General features: G+C 41.3%; 2 protein-coding genes across 3 annotated transcripts; both read right to left on the reverse strand.

Moving 5' to 3' along the window:
• Positions 1-2487: 2487 nt before the first annotated feature.
• si:ch73-314g15.3 (uncharacterized protein LOC368688 homolog) lies at positions 2488-12895 on the reverse strand. The gene is made up of 12 exons (XM_063189104.1): positions 12497-12895; positions 12319-12407; positions 11454-11572; positions 11257-11359; positions 10894-10991; positions 9916-10065; positions 5651-5818; positions 5384-5453; positions 5143-5221; positions 3435-3588; positions 3228-3332; positions 2488-2863 (listed from the first exon to the last, which is right to left on the reverse strand). The coding sequence occupies exons 1-12, from the start codon at positions 12601-12603 to the stop codon at positions 2831-2833; spliced, it is 1275 nt and encodes a 424-aa protein (XP_063045174.1). The 5' UTR covers positions 12604-12895; the 3' UTR covers positions 2488-2830.
• A 189-nt stretch (positions 12896-13084) lies between these two features.
• On the reverse strand, positions 13085-21803 carry prc1b (protein regulator of cytokinesis 1b). Of its 2 annotated transcripts, XM_063189102.1 has the most exons (15): positions 21406-21802; positions 20834-20966; positions 20413-20535; positions 19861-20094; positions 18943-19113; positions 18298-18447; positions 17074-17221; positions 16821-16957; positions 16599-16694; positions 16330-16476; positions 15927-16040; positions 15643-15738; positions 15157-15339; positions 14501-14535; positions 13638-13920 (listed from the first exon to the last, which is right to left on the reverse strand). In XM_063189102.1, the coding sequence occupies exons 1-15, from the start codon at positions 21414-21416 to the stop codon at positions 13872-13874; spliced, it is 1827 nt and encodes a 608-aa protein (XP_063045172.1). In that variant the 5' UTR covers positions 21417-21802; the 3' UTR covers positions 13638-13871. The 2 variants fall into 2 exon arrangements, with proteins under 2 accessions (XP_063045173.1, XP_063045172.1); XM_063189103.1 differs by lacking the exon at positions 14501-14535 and having other exon boundaries at positions 13085-13920; positions 21406-21803.
• Positions 21804-22519: the final 716 nt, after the last annotated feature.

Raw genomic sequence — 22519 nt, forward strand, 5'->3', positions numbered from 1 at the left:
CAAGAGCTGATTTATAGTCACCATGCATCAGACACTCTTCAAACCCATTCAGACTCAAAGACTCTGACCACAGGGGCCAGTTCTCCAGGGGGGACAAGCGCTACTCAGACATACCGGTATTCAGACACCCAACATGCCGTAGGGTTAGGGTCAGGGTAACTGCATGCACTCTCCCTAAACTGAAAAAACCTGAGCAACGTAGCACAAACCACAGAAATGGCAGATTTCGGTGGGAAACGTGCCGGTATTCAGACAATAGACATCAATGTCTGAATAGCGGCATGTCTGAATAGCGCCATGTAACCGTTCTCCAGCACTGTCTTGAGAGTCCTGCTCAGTTACTCAATGAAGTCCACTATGTTGGAAGGAAACTACGGAATGATTGTAGTCTCTGAACCAGACTGTTGGCATCTCTGTGCCATCTTAGCTAGCCTATGCCCTCCTAAGAATGCAACACCTTTGGTGGCGTTGCTTCTACTGTAGAATCGAGATTTGAAAGACGATGATAGTCAGGCTAATCTTGGCGATGCTCCATATGGAAATCCATTCCCCCCTAACAGAAAGGTTCTCCACAAACCCCACACAACAGCAGCTCATACCTGGTCAAAAAACATAAGAGCAGACAAGATGTGTTCAGTTATAAATTGTTTCTTCTTGAACATTTTTCTGTGAAGTTGTATGTTTATCAAAAAAAAAGTTGAATAAATCATAAATAAGTTGAGCGAAAGAAAAAATGTTGAGCTGTTATCTGCTTTAGCAAACTGATGCTGTGCACAGTCGTCAAACCATAAATGACACATTTGTACAGCCATAATAAAATCTCAAGATCTGTAATTAAATGTGCAAAATTACAAGTGATGTGATCCACTTGATTGCAAGTTACACAAAACTATTGGAGCCACTTGGGCTCCAATGACAATTTCTACCTACGATCCTCCAATTGTCTATTTTACTAGACTACAACAAAATAGGCCCTTCTTCACAAGTCCAGTCAAACATAATGACAAACTCATATACTAGAACATCTAATTATATATATATAAAAAAGTTAAGGATCAAGTATTCCATGACACACTAAAGGCCATGACACACCTTGCATTGTGGTTTTTACCTCTCATGCACACACAGTGCGAGGAAATGTTGAATCTTACGAATCTTTAGGAAATATTGAATCTCTTGCAGGCTAGGGGAGGTAACAGCCAAGATTGTTACATGGCAACACTGGCTCTGACAAGAGAGGTAATACCAAAGGGATCAAAAAGTGAATAGGATGATGGCTACATAAGGAATATTCCTTCCTCTTCCTTGCACGTTTATGTGTCAGAAAGGGAGGTAAGCCATTTTATCTAGTAGTAGCCACTGATTTTGATTGAATGTTTTCTTGACTACACCATGACTGCTCCTTTTACATTACATTGTTACATTACATTGCATTTGGCAGACGCTTTATAACCAAAGCGACTTTCAAAAGAGGACATAATCATAGCCAACATCACTAGCAAATACAAAGTGCACAGGAAATATACAGAACAAGTGCAGTTGCAAAGAAGGGTTGGTTGTGGGGTTTTTTTCTAGCCAGGTCCAGCCCCAAACACCTTGGAAGTTGTGTGTGGTATGTACATGAAATGGGGGAAAAATGCTCACTACGGTATTCGCCATTCCAGAAATGTTTAAAATCACGAGCTGGGGCAGGAGATGTTATTATTCATGACTACAACTGTAACCATGCTCATAGCCATCAAAATGCTCTGGCCATTTTGACAAAATGAATACTGCGATGCATCTCCCAGCCACCTCAGTCTTGCACCACCTTCAAAACCACCAGCATAATTGGCAGATAAAACAGCACCCACTGCTGGCAAGATGTGAGAATCCTGCTTTGTGTAGCATGACTGAAAAACCTGGGCAGGTAAGGCCCATTTGTAGCCTACCTATTATATGAGAGACTGTTATGGATACATATAGAGTGCTTCACACCTTCCGTCATTTATGTACATACATTCATCTCTTTGACTAAGACAGATTTAAAAAATATTGAAAAAATGTACCAAAAAGACAGATGGAGGTATGAAGGTGTTCGCGGTTAGAATGTGTGAACAGAAATATGCAGATAATTGATCAAACATGAGAGTTAAATTGGCTTACTGGTCTGCAAGTACACAGACAATGGCAAAGTATTATTTCATGGGCTGTTTTGGTAAGCACATTGTAGCAGCCAGCAGGTGGAGAGTGCAGTCAGAAAAAAGTGAGAGTGTGGATGGATGAGATTAAATGTTTACCAAAGCATAGGTTTACCAAAACAGGAATAATGCCCATACCACCACACTACACATTTATGAAGGAAGTTGGCCCTCATGCTCTTGGAACATTTGCTGTATAATAAGACAAATACATGTATTTTTCATGGAGATTCCTTGGAAAATTGCTACATTCATTCTCAATCTGTACGAAGCAAAGAAGAATTGTCACAGATATAAACACAGAGCGTCTCATTATTCATATAACTGTATTAAGAGTTTAATGATAAAATTCCAAAATATTTAAAACAATGTACATAAATGCACATTACATAGAAATGAAAAAGACTGGCATATGTCAAGTTCATGCATATGTCTTCATTTTAAGAAAGGAAACCTCCAGGCCTCTCTTCTCAACTTCTTCTGTCTTCCTCCATTTTCTTTTCCACCAGGAATAATAAACTACAAACGTAATAATGATATTCAGGTCTCAGCAGCATGTTTATAAAATCCTTTAGGATCCTGTCTGGCCTTCGACCTTCTTAGTAGCAGGGTGATGATGTGTGGAGCCAGACTGTGGCTTTCCCCTTCGGTCAGCTGGAGGGCTTCACAAGAGGAACATACCACTGGGAACAAAAGATAACGAACGGTGCATAGTAAATATTTATTACCTGTGTACTTTGTGAAACACTAAATGAAAACACATGATCTATATCTAAAATATAACAAAATCCTCCATTATATTCTATGGATCCCAATGTTCCACACATTGCTGTTGTGCCACTGCCAGTATGAAGATGGATTCAGTTACTGTGGGTTACTGCGCTTCAAAACTTCCAATTTAGTTGTCTGATATCTGAGGAATTAACTGATTTGAGTGATCGTCTGAAAAAGCTGTGACAGGAAACAAGCTGATAAGAATGCAAGAAGGAACGCATACAGTATAGAGAACAAGCCAGAGCCTGAAGGATGAGAAATGAAAGACCATACCTCTTCTGTCATCCCAGCTGTTGTCCTCCCCTCTGTGTTGAATGGGGGCTTCAGGTAGCCTTTAAAGTGCATCTTGACCAGCTTGTGAAACGTGGGCACGCAATCCTAAGAAGGAGGAGGAGGAAGAACAAGGCACCAATCAGCTCACCTGACTGAACGCTGGGTAGCTCGACCAATCAAACCTGTCCATGAATGTGATTGTCTCACCCGGTCCTCCTCTCCGCAGACGTAGGTGAACCAGCGCAGGCCGGCTGCCACATGGGTGATCTCATCTGCATAGATGACATCCAGAGCCTCCACAGACTTGGCGTCGCCCTGGGCAGCGAAGCGGGACAGCGTCTGAGGGTGCACATCCAGACCTCTGTGGAGACAGCAGAGTTGAGACACCCCAGCTCAAATCACATGTGTTTTTTTTAAAGTGTGAGGACTGTGAGGTCATGCGGTTGATTTCAGGTGATTTGCACCAGCAATTCTTTACAACATTGCCAATGTTCATTTCCCTGAAACAACGAACAAAACAAATAGTTTCTACTCTGCTTTGGAGAAGAAAGCAGTATGATCAATTGAGTAGGTTGATGCCCAGGGCCAAATGGGCAGTGTTGGGAAAGTTCATTTTGTACGTGAACTAGTTCAAGTTCAAGTTCACAGCTCTCAGAATGAACTAGTTCGTTCATAGTTCATATTTTTTTCAAAATGAACTAGTTCATTCATAGTTCACAAAATAAATGAACTAGTTCATTTCAGTTCATCCCCCACCCCCCCCCTCCATTTTTTTTTTTTTTTTTAATCAAAATTCATTGAAAAAGCTTCACAGATAGCCATTATTTAATGGGTTAATTAGTGTTAACGATGACATTGCTGGATATAACGGTAGGCCTATTTTAGTTTACATTAGAGCAGCGGTTTATTATTAGTAGTAATAGAGAGTAGGCCTATAGTCCTTAACTGTGTTTTCTGCAGTGTTGGGAAAGTAAATTTTCTACTAGTTCATTGTTCAGTTCACAGCTCACCCCCCATGTTGAAAAAAGTGTAGGCCTAAAGCCTAAATTAGTTTTAACAATGAGATTGTTAGATATTAGTCTACTGTATTTTAGTTTTGCATTAAGAGTGGTTTATCAGTAGGCCTAGTAGTCCTTTAGAGTGTTTGTTGTTTAGACACTGTGTGTGCTGAGCGATTTCACTTCTTTTCTGTTAGGCCTACTGTATGGACTGGACTTAAATCGGGTGCGTGGACTAAAGTTTTCCTGCCCTGTTGTTCTCTGTCTCATGCGCAAAATTTGCCATCCTGCAACATGCCAGCAGGCAGCTTTCTCTTGCTGTTGGTGCTGCGCGCGGCGCATTTTTACTTAAATAGTGAAGCGAGAGCACTCCACACTTATTCCGAACGCCCAGAAGACGGTCGCTAGAGGCGTTAATCTAAAAAGTCACCGGAAATCAGAAAACTCGCACACTGCTGGCTGGTTGCTGGCCGCTCTGACTTTAAGTAGAGTGATGCCTGCTGTTTGCTTGGTCCCGCCTCTTTGCACGAGACTAAAGACAGTCGGAGAGAATGGTGTCTGACGCTGTCAGAGAGAATGGATAAGACATAATATTAGACTCTCTGACATTGTGTTCAGTAGCGGTTTCTGCAGGAATATTAATGAAATCTGGTAACTACGGAATGAACGGAATGAAGAACTACTGAACGTTCACCTTCACGCTCCAGATGAACGCGTTCATAGTTCGTTCATCATCTAGAAAATACTGTCCGTTCAGTTCACGTTCGCTCAAAATATGAACTCGTTCATGAACTTTCGTTCATTGAACGCGTTCGGGTACATCACTGCAAATGGGTCTCCATTCCTATAATTCCCATAGTTATTTGATAATGGGAAAGGAAGATGGGGATTTTGAAAGATGAGGAAAAGCCACTTGCCTGGCTTCATGCACCATGTGGACTATGGCTAGACGTGCCAGAAGGTCTTGAGCAGTGTCTGAAGCGGACTGCCACAGTCCTGTGGAGGACAAACACATACAGCATGTTAGTTATACAAATATATGCAAGTATACATACAGGGTTTTGCGCATAAAGGAATATTGTATCATTTTCATACTTCAAGATATTTTCTTTTTTCACTGGGAGAGAGAACACAAGAAAAAAGTGCAGTGCTGCTTACCATTATGGACAGGAAGGGCTCCAAAGTAGCTGCCCAGTTCTGTGATGCGCTTCTCCAGTAGGTTGTAGTGCTGTGGGGAACACATCAAATACTGTTGAAGTGGGATTGGACTACTAGCTGTAGTAATATGTGACATGAACTGACCATAGAGGTAAAAAATGGAAAATGTAAGTAATTTTTTTTTGTAATTTGAAGCGGGATTGGGCTACTAGCAGTAGTAATATGTGAATTGACAAAAAAAAAAAAAATGTATTTTTTTTTTTTTACCTTGGCCTCATCCCCTGCCACTTTGACAAAGTCACTGAAGAACTGTCTTGGCAGCGGCTCCCCTGTGCTCAGCCTGGTGTTGGAGAAGCGTGCGATCACATCCCAGGACAGGTCGATGGCCCACTGCTCTATGTTCGCTAAGGAGTGGAGCAAGGCCACACGGCTGGCCTACAACACACACGCACGTGGGCGCACACACGCGCACACACGCGCACACACACGCACACACACACGCACATACACACACAAAGAAGTTAAGTCAACATGACATTTCTCCATATAAACCTCATATACTGTAGAGTAGAGTAGTAGTAGAGTAACTTTATTGATCCCCAGGGGGAAATTCAGGTGTCAAGTAGCTTACATAAATACAAAAATACACAGATGCCCACATGGACATTTCAAGACACATATAACACAGGTAATAGTCAGGGAGGGAAAATAAAAATTGAAGAAAAAATATATTCCAATTTCCTTCCACATAAACTTAGTACTGTAGGTGTCGAGTTGAAGTTAACAAATATTGGAACTTGATGGAGCACAATACACTAACTAATGTCCCACTGCTGACTTATACAAGTATGTATTGTACTCACTGATTCTTGAGAAAGCGGCTAAAACATGTCTCAGCAATAAACTGCCAATTCTGTTGAAAATAAACTACATTTTAATGAACAAAATGAATCCAGGTAAAGACCCAGGGGTCTGTTACACAAATGTACAGTCGTTTGAAATATTTAAGTGTAATTTTATTACTTTTCATGGCTATAAACCTGCCCACACCCTGTAAAAACAGCTGTCCCAAGGACAGACATCATCATTTCAATTGACTTAAAATGTAAAAATCACTGATATTATTGAATAATATCACCATGATGTGAAAGTCCATATTGAAGTGGTTCTGCCGATATGCACATAGTGCGTGTAAAGCAATATTTACTACTATTTTCTGATTGCTCAAAGTGTGTCCAGCATATTAGTCACCACCGTCAGATTTTTTTAAAAAGACAATAAAATCGGGTATGCACAAGGTCATTGTCATTACTTAGGACCCCCTTTCAAACCTTTAGCTCTACTGAATACTTCACCATCACTGAAGCTCCTGTAAGTTTACTAATTTCTCCTCAATTTGTTAATTTGTTTGGACACTGGTACTGTCCCAACCATAAACTGTCAACACCGTCTGGGATTTTAATAGTATTATGTTTCATTAATGTTAATTATATATACTTTTTCAGAAGCGGCATGAAGCCCCTAAGAAACAGAGCGAAAACGAAGTGGCTAATGTGAGCAAAAAATGCATAATATGTAAAAGAGTGTTTTTTTGTCTCACACCGTCAGATGTCACCACCGTCAGATTTTGTTCCGCTCATCATCTTGTTCCATATTATACTAAATTGTGCTGGTTAATGAAACATTACCAGACATGTTAGTAATAATTGTGACCCAAACTTATACTCCAGCCTCCACTGAGGTGCATTTGGAGGGTTTTTTGTCACAAAACCTGACGGTGGTGACATCTGATGTACTTCACAAAAAAGCATGTATTTTACATGTTTTTGACAAGTTTTAAGAATATGCTCCCAATAAGTACAGTGCCCTCCATAATTATTGGCACCCCTGGTTGAGATGTGTTTTTTAGCTTCCAATTATTTTATTTTTTTTCTAAATAATATGGGACCTTAATGGAAAAAAAGAGAAAAATCCAACCTTCAATACAAGTGCATTTATTCAGTGGGGAAAAAATCCCACATAAAGAAATAATTATTTGACATCAAATAATGTGTGTCACAATTATTAGCACCCCTGGTGTTAATATTTTGTACAACCCCTTTTGCCAACAAAACAGCACCTAATCTTCTCCTATAATGTTTCACAAGATGGGAAAAGACAGAAAGAGGGATCTTCAGCCATTCCTCTTTGCAGAATCTCTCTAAATCATCCAGAGACCTGGGTCCTCTCCTCTGTACTCTCCTCTTCAGCTCACCCCACAGGTTCTCAATGGGGTTGAGGTCAGGGGACTGAGATGGCCATGGGAGGAGCTTGATTTTGTGTCTGGTGAACCATTTCTGTGTAGATTTGGCCATATGTTTAGGGTCATTGTCTTGCTGAAAGACCCAGTGACAACCCAGCTTCAGCTTTCAGGCAGAGGGCAACAGATTTTGATTTAAAATGTCCTGGTATTTCAAAGCATTCATGATGCCATGCACCCTAACAAGGTTCCCAGGGCCTTTGGAAGCGAAACAGCCCCACAGCATCACTGACCCACCCCCATACTTCACAGTGGGTATGAGGTGCTTTTCAGCATGCGCATCTTTCGTGGTACGCCAGACCCACTTAGAGTGTTTGTTGCCAAAAAGCTCAATCTTGGTCTCATCTGACCAAAGCACACGGTCCCAGTTGAAGCCCCAATACCGCTTGGCGAACTCCAGACGCTTGCGTTTATGATTGTGAGTGAGGAAAGGTTTTCTCCGTGCATGCCTCCCAAACAGCTTGTTGGCGTGTAGACAGCGCCTGATGGTTGATTTGGAGACTTTGTGACCCCAGGATGCTACCATTTGTTGTAATTCTGTAACAGTGAGCTTTGGAGATCTTTTGATTTCTCTTACCATCCTCCTCACTGTGCGTGGTGGCAAAATAAACTTGGGTCCTCGTCCAGGCTTGTTTACCACTGTTCCAGTTGTTTTGAACTTCTTAATTATTCCTCTCACAGTGGATATGGGCAGCTGCAGTTGAGTGGCAATCTTCTTGTAGCCTCTGCCTGACCTGTGAAGGTCGACGCACATCTGCCTCACTTGTATGCTGTCTTCCTTTGTCTTTCCCATGTTTAAGAGTGGATAAGGTGTCACGTCATATTTATACCCCAGGGAAACAGGAAGTGATGAATTACTAATTAAATGTTCCTACATACTCTGGTAAACTTTGTAAACTACTGTAGAAATGACAGAAATGCTTCAATTATATTTATTTCCTGGGAATTGTTAAGGGTGCCAATAATTGTGGAACAGGTGATTTAATGAAAAATAATTATTTTTTAGTCAGGGATTTTTTTATTTTCTTACCATTCATTTGAGTTGAAGGCTACATTTTCCTACAATTTTCAGTGTGACAGTATTCTTCTGCAATAAACACTGAATTTATTTTAAGGCTTTTAACACATCTCAACCAGGGGTGCCAATAATTATGGAGAGCACTGTATCTACAATTATGTTGAATTGTAAAAGTAATTCACTTAAATACAGTAAACATATTTTTTAACTTCTAATTCTGTCTGACGCTGGTGACAAAACCAAGAAAGAGCCCATTTTATGAAAATTGTAAAACATGGGGAGCTTGGCCAATACATTCACTGCACAGCCAAGACCTTCATCTATGATAATACACCTCTATATTTTGGATTTGAACAACTTAAAACCTGTTTATGCCACATTTTCAATAATCTAGGCCTACTTCCTAAACTAGAGTATCTAACAAATGAAGAAAAAACACATGCACAAACATACTGTGCACACACAAAAATAAAGTGTTTATGCTAGATGTCATTGAATTGAGAGGGCTATTTATTTTGATAAATGTAGGTAATAATTAGGTCACTTTCACCACCTTCAGATTACTGTCACCACCGTCAGTTCTTAAGTCACCACCGTAAGAAGGAGTTTTGGACATTTTAAATGAATGTGCTTACAAAATTTTCCTTTGGAGTTGTTAAATTATCAAAGTAATAGCAAATTTAAGTCTACACGAATATTTGTGAAATTACAAAAAAATGTTTGATCTATTTAGGCATTAAGTAAGCATTGTCTGATAGCACATATTTTAAATTAGAACACATGAAGCAGTACTAAAATAGAATGAAAGTGAATTTTCAACATTTAAAGGCGTACGTGTGAACCAAAAACACACACACAATCACTTAAAAACTCCAGATACATATGCAACCAAATCAATAAATTTTTTATTGCTTTTAATTGTGTCTGACGGTGTTGACAAAAACCAAGGTATGATCGGAGAAAAACCTGATTTCTTGAGGATTGGCCTTGTGCATTTCTGAAAAGCCAAGACCTTTGTCTACGAGGGTATACCATATTATTTTGTAATTCACTTCGGGTTTTTTTTAAAGATTACAACCTGTTTTAGCCACTTTCTCAAGAATCAGTGTACTGTTATCATACTCCACCTGTCTTTATACAGTATGTCTGACACAAAACATGAGCCACGACACACATGTATTATGGGCACTGACAGCTAAGTGAACCTTTGCTCACCAGCGTTCCTCCTTTGCCGCGCTTGATTTTGCCTGGCTCCAGCACCGTGAGGTTCTCTTTCCTGCCTGGCTGGGCTGGGGGCGTGCTCTCCCCCACCTCAGTGATTTCCCCACTGTTCCACTTCCTCTGCACCTCCAGGGTCAAGCTCACCTCCATGGCAACAGAATAAACAACATACAGTAACAATGTTTGGAAGTCAGAGGCGTGCTCAGTCCCTTTAGAAAGATGAAAAAGTATTCATGTGGGTGCTCTTTGGTTCAAGGTTCAATGTCAAAAAAGTTGCTTGAAAAGAGAAAAAACTTTTCTTAACCAAGGCACTCCAAAAAGTATAGTAAAAATGTCTTTACGCTACGCGTGGGCAATTTTAAAAGTCCTTAATGGACATGTCATAATAATAAAGACATTTTTAACTATACTTTTTGGAGTGCCTTGGTGAAGAAAAGTTTTTTTCTCTTTTCAAGCAACTTTTTTAACATACAGTAACACTTCCACATAAAAAAAACCTTTAAAACACCCTCTTCCTTATAATAAAATACAAAACATGCACTAATAAAAAAAAAGAGATGTGCACACGCTCAAACACAAACTGGAAAGATCCAACACTGTCAAATTTGCGCAAAGAATTCCAAGCATGTATACTATGCACACTTTTACAGGGAGAACTGCAATACCATACTACCTGTAAGTGCCTGTGCTCCCAAATGTGTTCCCAAATTAGTAATAATGATTGTTTATGAATATGAAAAATATAAATAAGTGTAAAATAAGTATAAAAAAAAGTGTCTGTGCTCAGATTTGAAATAAGAATGTGTTCAATAAATTGTTGAACTCATTTGGACTACATCCTACAATGTCTACTCACACAGAGATGTCCATAGTAGACATTAATTGTAGGCACATAGGCATGCATGTAATGTAGTGTGCACATTGAGGAACCTACATAATGTCTAGTTGCATGTGACGTGGGGACCAGCTTACCTTCTCCTCTGGGTCTGGAGTACAGAGGATCTTTGTGGCCCAGTAGCACAGGCTGTTCTCATGTGTTTGCTCACCACCACCCTCTATGTACAATTTATCTAAAAACAATGAAAGGACGTCAACCCAAGGCAGTCTCAGAGTCATTTCACATGCAACAGCATGCAACTTCATCAAGCAATTTACATCCAGGGAGTAAACCACTACACATTACTTTGTTTTAATAATTCGAAACATTTCCTTGTGCAGTCAAAACCCTAACCTAACATATTGGGTAACGCGTAAATATAGAAAAATAAACACATTAAAATGTTCAGATGTTTGACAAAGCACCATGGGTAAGCACCTACACAACGTTCTACTTACCGACTTCTGGTGCTTTGGTTTCAGGGAAAGGAGTCTGTGACAACTCGTTCTGTGTGTTGACATATATCAGGCCTTGTACCACCTTCACGTCGTACACCTGGTTCTGTAATAATCGACAACAATCACTAGTGAGCTTATTTACAGACATTAACAAAAATTCTGTCAAGACTGGCAGAAGTGTCTGGATGAGGTCGAACCTGGAGTCCAGTGGAAGACTCTCCTGTGTTCAGGCAGAAGTCAAAATGATGCCAAGGACAGATCAGTGCCATTCTACCATCACCGAGGTCCTCGATATCGCCAAGTTCCAATGGACCACCTTTGAGGAAGAGAGGCAGAGAGGCAGAGAGGGGGATGACAGTCATGATGAAGGTGATTCACTTTGCACACTATGGATCAGAACTTAGGGACAAAAAATGTACTGCATTTGTTTTGCTGACTCCCACGACCACCACTTATTACAATTTGCCCTGCCCCGTGCCAATACTCACTGCAGGCTTTCCATCATCTGTTCTGCGCGTCCTATTCCCAATCCCCCACACTCCCAAATACATAACACATGCCTCAGCCTAAAACTACAGCCCATGCCCAACTCAGTGGCATGTGATTCAGGACCTGAATGGCGCAGTATTGAGTGAAAGACATGACAGTCCATGTGACAGTGGGTGGGTGAGACCAGCAAACAGCAATTACACTATTGCTCAGAACGGCTGTTCCAGCTTATTCCTGCTGCTCCATGTTCCCATATGTTTAAGAAAGTATTCAGATATAGCCCCCATTTTCAAAAGCTCCATGTTCCCACATTTCCAAGTAAACTAAGAAAATGTGCATTTCTCTCCGCCATGGAACATAGGCCTTTGAATAAATTCTTAGAAATGGGAGAACATGGGGCAGCAAATATGCTGTGAAACCAATGATGGACCTCCATGTATGGGACCAATGGGCCTGAAAATGAATTTTAAAAATCTTAGGACCAATGGGCTGTGGGACTAGGCTCTAGGCTGGGGGAACATCGCGCTCACCATATAGGCAGAGTGGGTCTCTTGAGGTTTTGAGGCCGCTTACCTTCATGGGGACAAGCCGAATCCATTGCCCAGAATCTGTCATCTTCGGTGCGCACCAATACCAAATGTTCGCCGTCCTCAGAAAACAACCTATGAAAGCAGCAATAGAGTAGAAGGTTGTTCGCTTAAAATACTACCACTTTTGGAAGAATATATGTGGACGCTGTCGCTGAACTTACTTCGTGCAAGGCGATTGAAACGCAGACTCCTCTCCAACACATTGCCAATTCCCGTCTCTCACTATTTCCTTCAGCGCCTCCACTAAATCTTCTTCGAAATGCTCCATGCATGAAGTTAATGCGTGTTTTCAAAATGTAGAACGACTCAACCCGATGAAGTGAATGGCAACATTACACCAGTGTTTACTGTGGCTAGCTGAACACGTTGGTAGCTGACAGACGCGTTTACATTTTCTTCCTCTTATGCGAGTTCAGGCAAAGAAAGAGGCTTGCTGCCATCTGTTGTTGCGGAATATAAACAGTAGCAATACACTGACCGTGGCCAAATAGAGGTTGCCTGCTTTATTAGGGACAGGCCCACTAACGGAGGTCCTAAATCAAAAATGCCCTCTCAATGACACAATAACCTGAGGGATGGGAACGAGGCTTTTAGAGTTCTGGCTTGTCTGAAAGTGCACCCGACCTACAGAACATGACTGCGTTTGGAGTTTGCATGAATTTTCATACATAGGTTTGCAAAAAAAGGCCTAACCAACCCAGACAGAAATCAAGTGGAGGGTGAGGGTTATGTGCTCATGTTTGATCAAACATCAGAATCCTGACATGGGATACACATTTGCCTTTCAAATGACAGAGCTGACAGCAAATTTTTAAATATCTGAGTGCATCCATTTTATTTTTTTGTGTGATAAAAAAAAGGACTTGTTCTAGATTTACATATATATAGAAGACCTTTGATCAAGTCAAAAAGAAAAGACATTCAGTAAAAGCAGGAAAGGGGAAAAAAAACAATAACAGTTTCTTACTCACTGACATACAAAACAGACAAACATATGACCTGTTTACAAGAATAACGGAAACCATACTACATAAAATACTTTTGACCCAAAGTCATACATAATAGTTTAAATAAAAACATAAAACAGTGTTAGGAAGGGAGACAGAGGACGCAACTGAAAATGTCCAGAGTTACAATGTGCAAAATACTCATAATGTGCATTCTTACTCAGGTGCACTGACTACATATGAAGAAATAGAATAGCCCTTCAAACTGGATAGTATTAAAAGCATGGTATGCAAAGTGTGTTAAATTTGTTCTACTAAATACTTTTAGTGTACCATCGTGGCATCATTTCCACCAGTACATCTCTGGCAAAGCCGCAAAATAGTGTTTCGTTAGTGACAATGAAACATCTCAAAAAATATATATATATTATTAATTACCTTCATTTATGTACAAATTTCATATAATACAAAGTTTGCTTTTTTGGAATAGACCGTTATAAACAGAACAGAGAGTCATGCTTCTGCTATTCCTTTTCTTCTGTCCAGGTTAGGTCATGGCTTACTGCCTAAGGGGGAGTGATGGTGGAGCTCAAAATCTCGGCCACACACTTGGACTTTGACATTTTGGAGAGGTCTCGCTGTAAAATAACAGAAGACAATTTCTTAAACGTTTGGGGCATGAAACGGTTAAGTCAAACTTACCTGTAACAAACACATAGCATTATAGCTACACTATGAATGAGGCATTCTTCCAAAAGAGTGGATTATGATGTGGTGTGAAAGAAGAACAAAGCTGTACTCGTGAAAAGAGAGAAATGGGATTCGTAATTACTGTTGGTAGGGTTAGGAGGTGTGACACATTGTGTGGGACAGCATCAACACCAAGGTAGTAGTCTACTCTTCAGCCCAGAGAGGAAATGTGGACAGCCACAGGTGGTTATGAGAAATAGTGAAATTAGAGGAGGATAGAAAGGAGCAGCAACACACGGCCCATCTATGGGCATGAAGCGGTGGGTACACCAGCAGACAGACCCTGAGAAATGATGCCAAGACCAAGGATGGAGACTGCCAAGTGCCAACACAAACCAAGAAGTTTTCAGATATCAGAAAATGTGCTATTAATGTCTAGCCACAGTATAGGCAAGTATGAAAATGCCCCAATACAGTTTATGACATTATGCATTATGCGTTTCATGTCTGTTCTACAGCCCAACAAACCTGGTTTTAGTGGACTCGCTGCTGCCGACTTGCTTCTACAACAAAGTGGAGTAAGAAATGTGTTTAGGATGGGCACCTATTACATGGCGGATCTTAGACCAGTAAAAGACCAGTCAGCTTGACACTTTGTTTTGTGACTTGCCATACCCAAATCTTACTGAAGCAGCTGGAAAAATACAAATATCTACATATTGAGAACAGTGATATAGCACATATTGCAAAACGAGGCTTGGCAGCAGAAAAAATTATACAAGATAAGCCATGCTTATTATTTGGCAAATCGGAAAAGAGTCCATTGCCTTTGATACCCTTCCACATTGCACAGATTTCAAAGCGTGTTCCCAGCACTGACAACAAATCTTAAATTAGGATTACTGAAAATAAGATTACAGCACATTGGGCATTTTCTAATGATGTATTTCCCTTTCCATGCATGTAAAAGGCAGAATATAAGTTATTATGACTGTACTCATATCTGAATTGTAGCATTATGTCCCGTTTTAATGCGAAGCAGTTAAAGCTTACCTCACCTTTCTGCATTTAACATTAGATAAGGCTATGTGTTGCTGCGCAAAACACAGTTGAGGACACAGAAAACAATTAATCAGAACAGAAAGCAACAATACAATTGAAGAGGAAAATGAACAGCGAATTACCGCAAACTCAGAGTAGGTGCTGGCGACAGAGTTAATGCTGGCATTAGGCTGGGGGCTAACAGACTTGGTGGACCCACCACAGCTGCTGGGGGCTGCAAGGCACAGGTTCTCCTTATTACGCTCCCTTAGGAGCTCACGAGGCTGCTGCTGTTTGCCCCTGACTGGGGTACGTGGCCCGTTCACCTGTTCCCAGACAGATCACCCAAAGGAGAGGGGGCAAAAAAAGAAGGAGAGATGTCATTACGTGAACAAGATGTGGCTACAAGAGTAATTAAGGAAATGAATGAATGCTTGACATTATTGTCAGGAGATACGCTGACCATAAACCTTTCATTTTAATCGTACACTGGCCCAGTGTATACACCAGTACATTAGTAGATATACTGTGAGTCTGGAATGCAATTCCCAAATCACCAAAGCATGAGGATGCAAGTGGTAATGCAGAGCCTGTTTGTAAGTGAGTGAGAGTTTAAAAGGCGTGTAGACCTTGATGGGTGGCCGAGCCACAGGAGAGTGGCAGACTGTTCCCCCAAAGCGTGTGCTGTTTGTCGTCACAGCAGACAAAGCGGACGTCCCATTTAGCTGCACACAGGCACACACAAACGCAAAAAAGCACACCCCAACACCACCCTGATTAGTACTGCCATTACCAGTCAGTAGACTATGTACTAGTACAGAAGACACAATGACAGTTACACATGGAAGAAAACAATGTTACAAATCCTTGTAGAGAACACTGCCCACCACCTAAAACCCAGAGCTGAAGTTACCTTGCGCGTTTTCCCAGGTGTGGTGGTGGGGCCGAGGAATCTGCGTTTGCATGGTGACCGGGTAGATGTCCCATACAGCATTTCCTCCTCAATCTGTTTACTCTTCTTCAGGTGCTGTAGAGTTGAAAGAACAACATGGGTCAACAGAAATACACATCACTAGGACCGAGACATGCCTCTGCCTTTGTCCCAGTAGTAAAGAATCTGGACACCGTTTCTCAAAAGCATCATTGCTTAACAGTTAGGTTTGCTACACAAATCTCTCTTGTAAAAAAAAAAAAAAACCCTCAGCAAACTGCTTCAGTTCTGGATCAGTGAAAAACAGCTGCATATATCAGCACACACCCACAGAGACCCAAGCATGCATGCAAGCAGAGATATGCATACAAATAAACAGTCTTACCCTCTCTTGTTTCTCCCTCTCCTTGTCCAGCCGGTGTTGTTCCCACTGTTCTGACACATATTCCATGAATTTCCTGCCTTTAACCAGGAACTCACAGCTCTGTTCCTGCTCCCACTGGTCAATCTGAGCCTTCAACTTCTTCTCCAGCTAGTAAATACATACACACACACCAAATTGAAGTTAATACATATACATAATACATCCACTATATGCAAGTCCATTTTAAACTCTAAACATTTTATTATAGAAATGTGTAATTTTGGTGCTACCTTGGGTAGACTTTTCTGTAAATCAGAGCGCTGTTTTTCTTCTTTTAACAGGTTGCCTCCTCGATTGGTGAATCTGGAGGGATCTGATGCTTTTTTCTGTTGTGTGAGATACACAGGAGAGAAAAAGCATTTGGTTAAAAATGCCATGATGTTAAAAAAATGGCTGATGTACACAGGAACAAACCCTAAAATAGAAATGCAAGCTAGAAATAATATTATTACCTCTGAATCTAAGTATAGTCTCCAGCTTTCTTCCCATTTATAAATACCCTCAAATAGCTCTTTGTGGCTTTCATAATGTTGGCGGAGATGAAGAAGCTCTGAGTCATGGGCACTCAGGAGATCCTCTGTAAAGTCATCTGCAAAGTGAAGACAGTAGAACTAAATTGAAATCATGGAATCAGAAATAAGGAATCATCAGGTCATATGAGCCCAAATATTTAGACATTAATGAGTGCTCCATTTCTTCACTTACCATCCTGGTAGGACATGAACTCTTGCCTCTGCTCGTCACTGTAGAAGCATTTGTCCCACAGCGCCGCCATCTCCTCACGGATGGATGTAACAAGACTACAGATGTTTTGCCGCTTCAGCGTCTCAAGGCGTACCACCTCTACTTGCAGCTGCCGACAGCAAAACAAAGCATGACTTATTCTAAAGCCCTCAGTTCAAGAGGCAAAAAACATCTTCCCTTCAAATTAAATTAGGCTCAAATACAGCACAAAACACTTTTTAATCAGTCAATCAGGCCTTTCTAGAAGCATTCAAGAGAACATCCTGCCTGGAAGCGTCCCCATTTGGTTTGGAGGCCGCTCTGCCATCAAGTGAAAAGGTCTTTAAAGACTTTTATGAAGTTGCTCAACAGTGAAACAGTCTATGAGTCTATGAGCATTTGTTAAAGGTCATGAATTCAGAAGCCGCCCTAAGGGCCAAACAAACAACAATTTGAATACTTCAACAGTTTCTCACGAAGAACAACTTTGTCTCCGCCCTACTTTCTTTCTAAAAACCAACACTGATGTTGAAATGCATGTGTACTGCAATCTCACAATGTTTAGAGGCTGTTCCAATCTTTGTACTTTCCGCCCTTCCCGCACTGTGTTTGGGTACGCAGGGCGGTTCCATTTCTAATCGCGGCGGTGAAGTGTACTGTAAACTACCCGGATAACGCCCTCAAACCGGCCATTTTTTGAAGTGTGCAGTTATGTACACTTTTCACACTCAACGGCCGCCATGTTTGTTACGTAGTTTCCTCTCTGGTTGAGTGTCAGATTGGTCAAACTGCCGAATCTCTGTGATGACAGCATAGCTTTGATTCAAAAGACAATAGCCATGTGTATAAGAGAAAGGGGTAACTTTTAAAAATTGTCAACATAAGGAACAGTGTCTTCCGTGATGAATTGTATATTGGCGGTTGGTAAACTCTGATGACACGCGACAACCGTCATTTCCGTGAAGTGTATCAGACAGAACGTGAATTGGACCTGCACTTCACCCTCAAATTTAGCCGTTAAGTTGAGGGTGGAAAGTGCACTGTATCACAGTACACAGTGCAGAGTGTGGAGAATGGAACACGCTCTTTGTGTTGGGGGGCATCATTCCCCATCCTTCGTTGTTCATGACTCACTCATTTAAGCAGACTGGCTTGTTGTGCTTTTTTTTTATCTAAAAATTGCCGCATAGTGCTCCTTTAACCTACAGCATCCATGTTCCTCTTCTTGGAGAGTCTCATGTTTGTGGACATGGCATCCCTCTCCTCCTGGGGGGTCTGCAGCCTCTCCCACAGCTGCTGGATCTGCTGCCTGTAGGTGGCGCACACCGCCTCGTTCTCCGCCTTGCGGTTCTCCAGCTGCAGGAGAAACAGTGTCAGACGAAGATGGTTAACAAACTGAAGAGGAGCTACAGGGTTAAGATCACCTGAGAAATAAAATGATTGGTCCTTCCTTGCACTTCCAAAACTGGAAAATTATCCCAGTATAAATTGAGTAAAGGTAGCCCTTGAAAGATGAACAGTAACTCAATAGGAGACTAGAGGAAAGTCTGATGTGAGTGGATTTCGCATGAACACAAGAGCAAAGAACAACTTAAATCAGTGTTTCCCAACCAGGGGTACGTGTACCACTAGGGGTACGCGAGCACCCTGCAGGGGGTACTTGGAAAAATGAAAACATGTATGGAGCATAGTCACATTGGGATATAAAGCATGAGTCAGGGGGTACTTGTGGTATGAGAAAAGGCTTAGGGGGTACTTAAGACAAAAAAGGTTGGGAAACACTGACTTAAACAATAAATCCCTATGTTATAATCACATCAGGTGTTTTTAATCATAAGAGATATGCCACACCTGATGCAGCAGGAGTTTGAGTGAGTTGATGTTGTCTTGGGACAGACAGAAGGCATCCTCATCCTCGCACACCACGTCCTTCTCAAAGCTGGTCTCTGGCAGCTGCTCCAGGTCCTCCATGCACAAGACAATCTGCTGCTTCAGCTTCATAAACTCACTGCGTCTCTTGTCCTTCAAAAAAGAAAAACACATTGTGGTTAATTCATTAAATCTCTTGATAAATGCACTTCTCAAAGCAAATCGTATTTGAATCTTTGTCACTGACCTGAAACTACTTCAGTAAAATTTAAAATTTTAAGTTAAAAAAACATGCATATTGGCAAACGTTTGATGAAATAGCTAATAACAGAATGCTCGACTATAATAGCATGTGTGCTGGAGGTGCATAAAATCCTCCTCACATAATGCAAAATAATGAGTCATATTTTAATCGAACAGGCTCTCTAACAGATGTTTTGACATAGGAGCCAATTTCTTATATAGCCAGAGTGTTGAAGGTTTTTTTTGATAGTCCATGCAGTCCTTGTAATTACAGAGGACTCTGGTGCAAGGCTAGCACAGGTGACCAGCCTTTTTGTAGCCTGACACTATCAACAGCCTTACCCAAAAATCCCAGAGTGTCACTTTAATACGGGCTTCAGTCCAAGAAACATAAACACGGTGAACGATACAGACAATTGAATTTCAACAGACCACCTATAATATCTCTGTGGGAAGAGTGACATAAAATTAGGCATAAGGCAGGTGAATGTGAACCATTGTAGTGAACGCTAATGAACTCCATGTCCATGTATCCTCTGCAGTGTAAAATAAGCCAGTGTGTAGTGTACCCTCTCTGCAGTGTAAAATAAGCCACTGTGTGTGTATAGTGTACCCTCTCTGCAGTGTAAAATAAGCCAGTGTGTATGTGTAGTGTACCCTCTCTGCAGACAGCTGGATGATGTGCTGCCTGTAGGTGTCCAGCTGCTCCGTGGAGGGCACCCGGTCGGAGGAGATGGGGAAGGGCTCGGTGCACAGCAGGTCACACAGGTCCTGGTCCTGGTCCGACAGGCTCTTCAGCTGCCTCATGCGCTGGCTCTTCTCCTCGATCATCGCAGACACCTGGGTGCGGATGGACTTCTCCTGGTGAAGCATCGTCTGGTTGTAATCCTCCTGCATTTGAGAAACAACAGATGAAGTTGCCGTTTGTCCCGATCACTATGTGCAGACTTTTACTGCGGTAAATGAACAAACTGCCCAAACTGTTTGCCCTCACGCTGCACACCAAAAGCTTCCAAAAAGAGGTAATCTATCTGTCTGTATCAATCCTGTCTGAGTCTTTGTATGTCCTGTCCGTGTCTGGGGTCTTTGCATCCTTTGTATGATCAGTGCATATGAAGAAATTGACTATAAAGCTGACTTTGATTTAGGATCTCTTGTCTGTGAAGCACAGGACCTTCACAAAGTGCAGTACTTGAGCTGTCCACTTGCCTCGAAAGCTGGCAACTGCAGCTCCTGACTAAGTTTCTGTAGGTCTTTGCGACATGATGCGATGCTGTCCATCAGCCGCTGCCTCAGGCTCTCCTCCTCTGAGATCATCATGTCCAGAAGCCCCTACGATACAGAAATAAGGTTACAAATTCAAATGCAATAGGGTGGACTGCTTGTTTCAAGTCATGCATTACCCAAATTATTGAGATCACATGTTATCAACAGTACGTCACAACAAATTAAACATTAATTAATGACTAATGATCATTAAAATAACTACAGTAATTAAACATCCACATTTAGAAAACCAAGTAGCCCACCAAAACTGACATTTCACATTGTCCCTATAAAAACGTCTGTGTCAGGTGGTTGATGGCTGCACCTGTTGCACAATGTACAGTCAGAAAATCATCATACGTACTTGAATGTGATTCTTCACCACATTTGTTCGCTCCAGACGCTGGTCCTCTGGGATGCCAATTTCCTCCCAGATGTCTTTCAGGCGACACAGTGCCTTATTCAAGCAGGCCACGGATTCGGCTGCAAGAACCTCACTGTCCCAAAATAGACACAACGATCACTTTAGGGCAGTGACAACTGCACAACAAAATCTGGGTTACAGTTTACGCCCTGCAATTTACTGTGGGCAAAACAACTATCATCACTGATAACTGCGCAATACTTGTTAGAATGTAATGTCACCTCATTCAGTGTACTCGTGGTAAGACTCTTTGCAAATGCATGTTGTAATGTTAGTGAGTTTGGAGGGATCAAGCGAGACATGTTTGCTCAATATTTGCACATCTTTCCGATATCAACATCTTTCATGATAGCCTCATAACCTGAAATACAATTGACTTTACATTGTATTCTGATCGAGTTCTAAATGAATAGGAAAATCATGAAAGATGTTACAGGTGAAACTGCCCTGACAAGTTTATAACGTGCTCAACTTGTGAATGCCATAATCCAACAACCGCGACGTCAACTTACCTTTTCCTCATTGTGGGACACCAGCAATGTTTCTCAAATTGTTATCCAATCAGATTATAACTGTTCCAGGAGTTAATTTCCAATATAGCATATATTTATTACAGAGCGTTCCGTCCGTGTCTAGGCGTTTCCGTCTGTGCGAATTCAAAATGCGCATCAAAATAAAGTTTGGGTTTCATTGGTTGGAGCGCGCAGTTGTGTCACCGAGTAGCAGTGCGTCATGCCGCGCATGCGCCACAGTCTCAATCATGTCATTAACCGTTTCTCACTGGTCATACAGCACTAGGCCACTGAGGCCAGACTGAGAACATACCACCACCAGAGACAAAGTAACTTCTTTGATACCACACCAATGAGTCAAGACTGCGTAAATAATGCTCCCTTTTCACTTTTCCGCTCCCCCCTGAATGTATGAAGAAAAGTCAAGCCTTTTACCATTTTGCACTGTGTAGGATTGCGGCCAGAGTAGAGTAGATAGGCCTGCATTTGCAACTCACTGATTTGATCTTTTCATAATGAACTAATAATTTACTAGTAGCCGGTATGACCAAAGTACTCTATTTTGCAGCTAAAAATGTTTTTACCGGTACACAGAGAAGATTCACCCTTTCAAGTATGACAAATGAAATTTCATTTAAAAAAAAATGTCCTTATGAATACTTCGAATTTGATGGTGGTGATAGGGTAACGACTTGAATGGGCAGCATGAATTCTGGAAACAAACTACTAAATATATTACACAGTGCACCTTTACAACTAATGTTACCCCTGCCAAAATATCGAAGGTAAGCCATGCTTATAGCGTCCAACAAAAAGGAAGGCCCAACACCTAAATGCCCATAAGACATGAGAAAACAAACACTTCTCGTCATGAGGATCACAATTTGTGTTAGAAAAAAAGGGATTTCTCTGTCTGTGTGGCCCACTGTATGGTGCAATGGAGCCGGTCAGCTGGTGAATGAACTGGAATGTTTACCTCCGCCAAGGAGGTTGTGTTTTCGTTCGCATTGGTTTTTTGTTTGTTTGTCTGTCAACAGGATAACTCAAAAGGATATGCATGCATTTGGATGACATTTTGTAGAGTTGTTGGAAATGACAAAAGAACAAGTGATTA

This window comes from Engraulis encrasicolus, chromosome 22 (assembly GCF_034702125.1).
Source record: "Engraulis encrasicolus isolate BLACKSEA-1 chromosome 22, IST_EnEncr_1.0, whole genome shotgun sequence".
Taxonomy (NCBI): domain Eukaryota; kingdom Metazoa; phylum Chordata; class Actinopteri; order Clupeiformes; family Engraulidae; genus Engraulis; species Engraulis encrasicolus.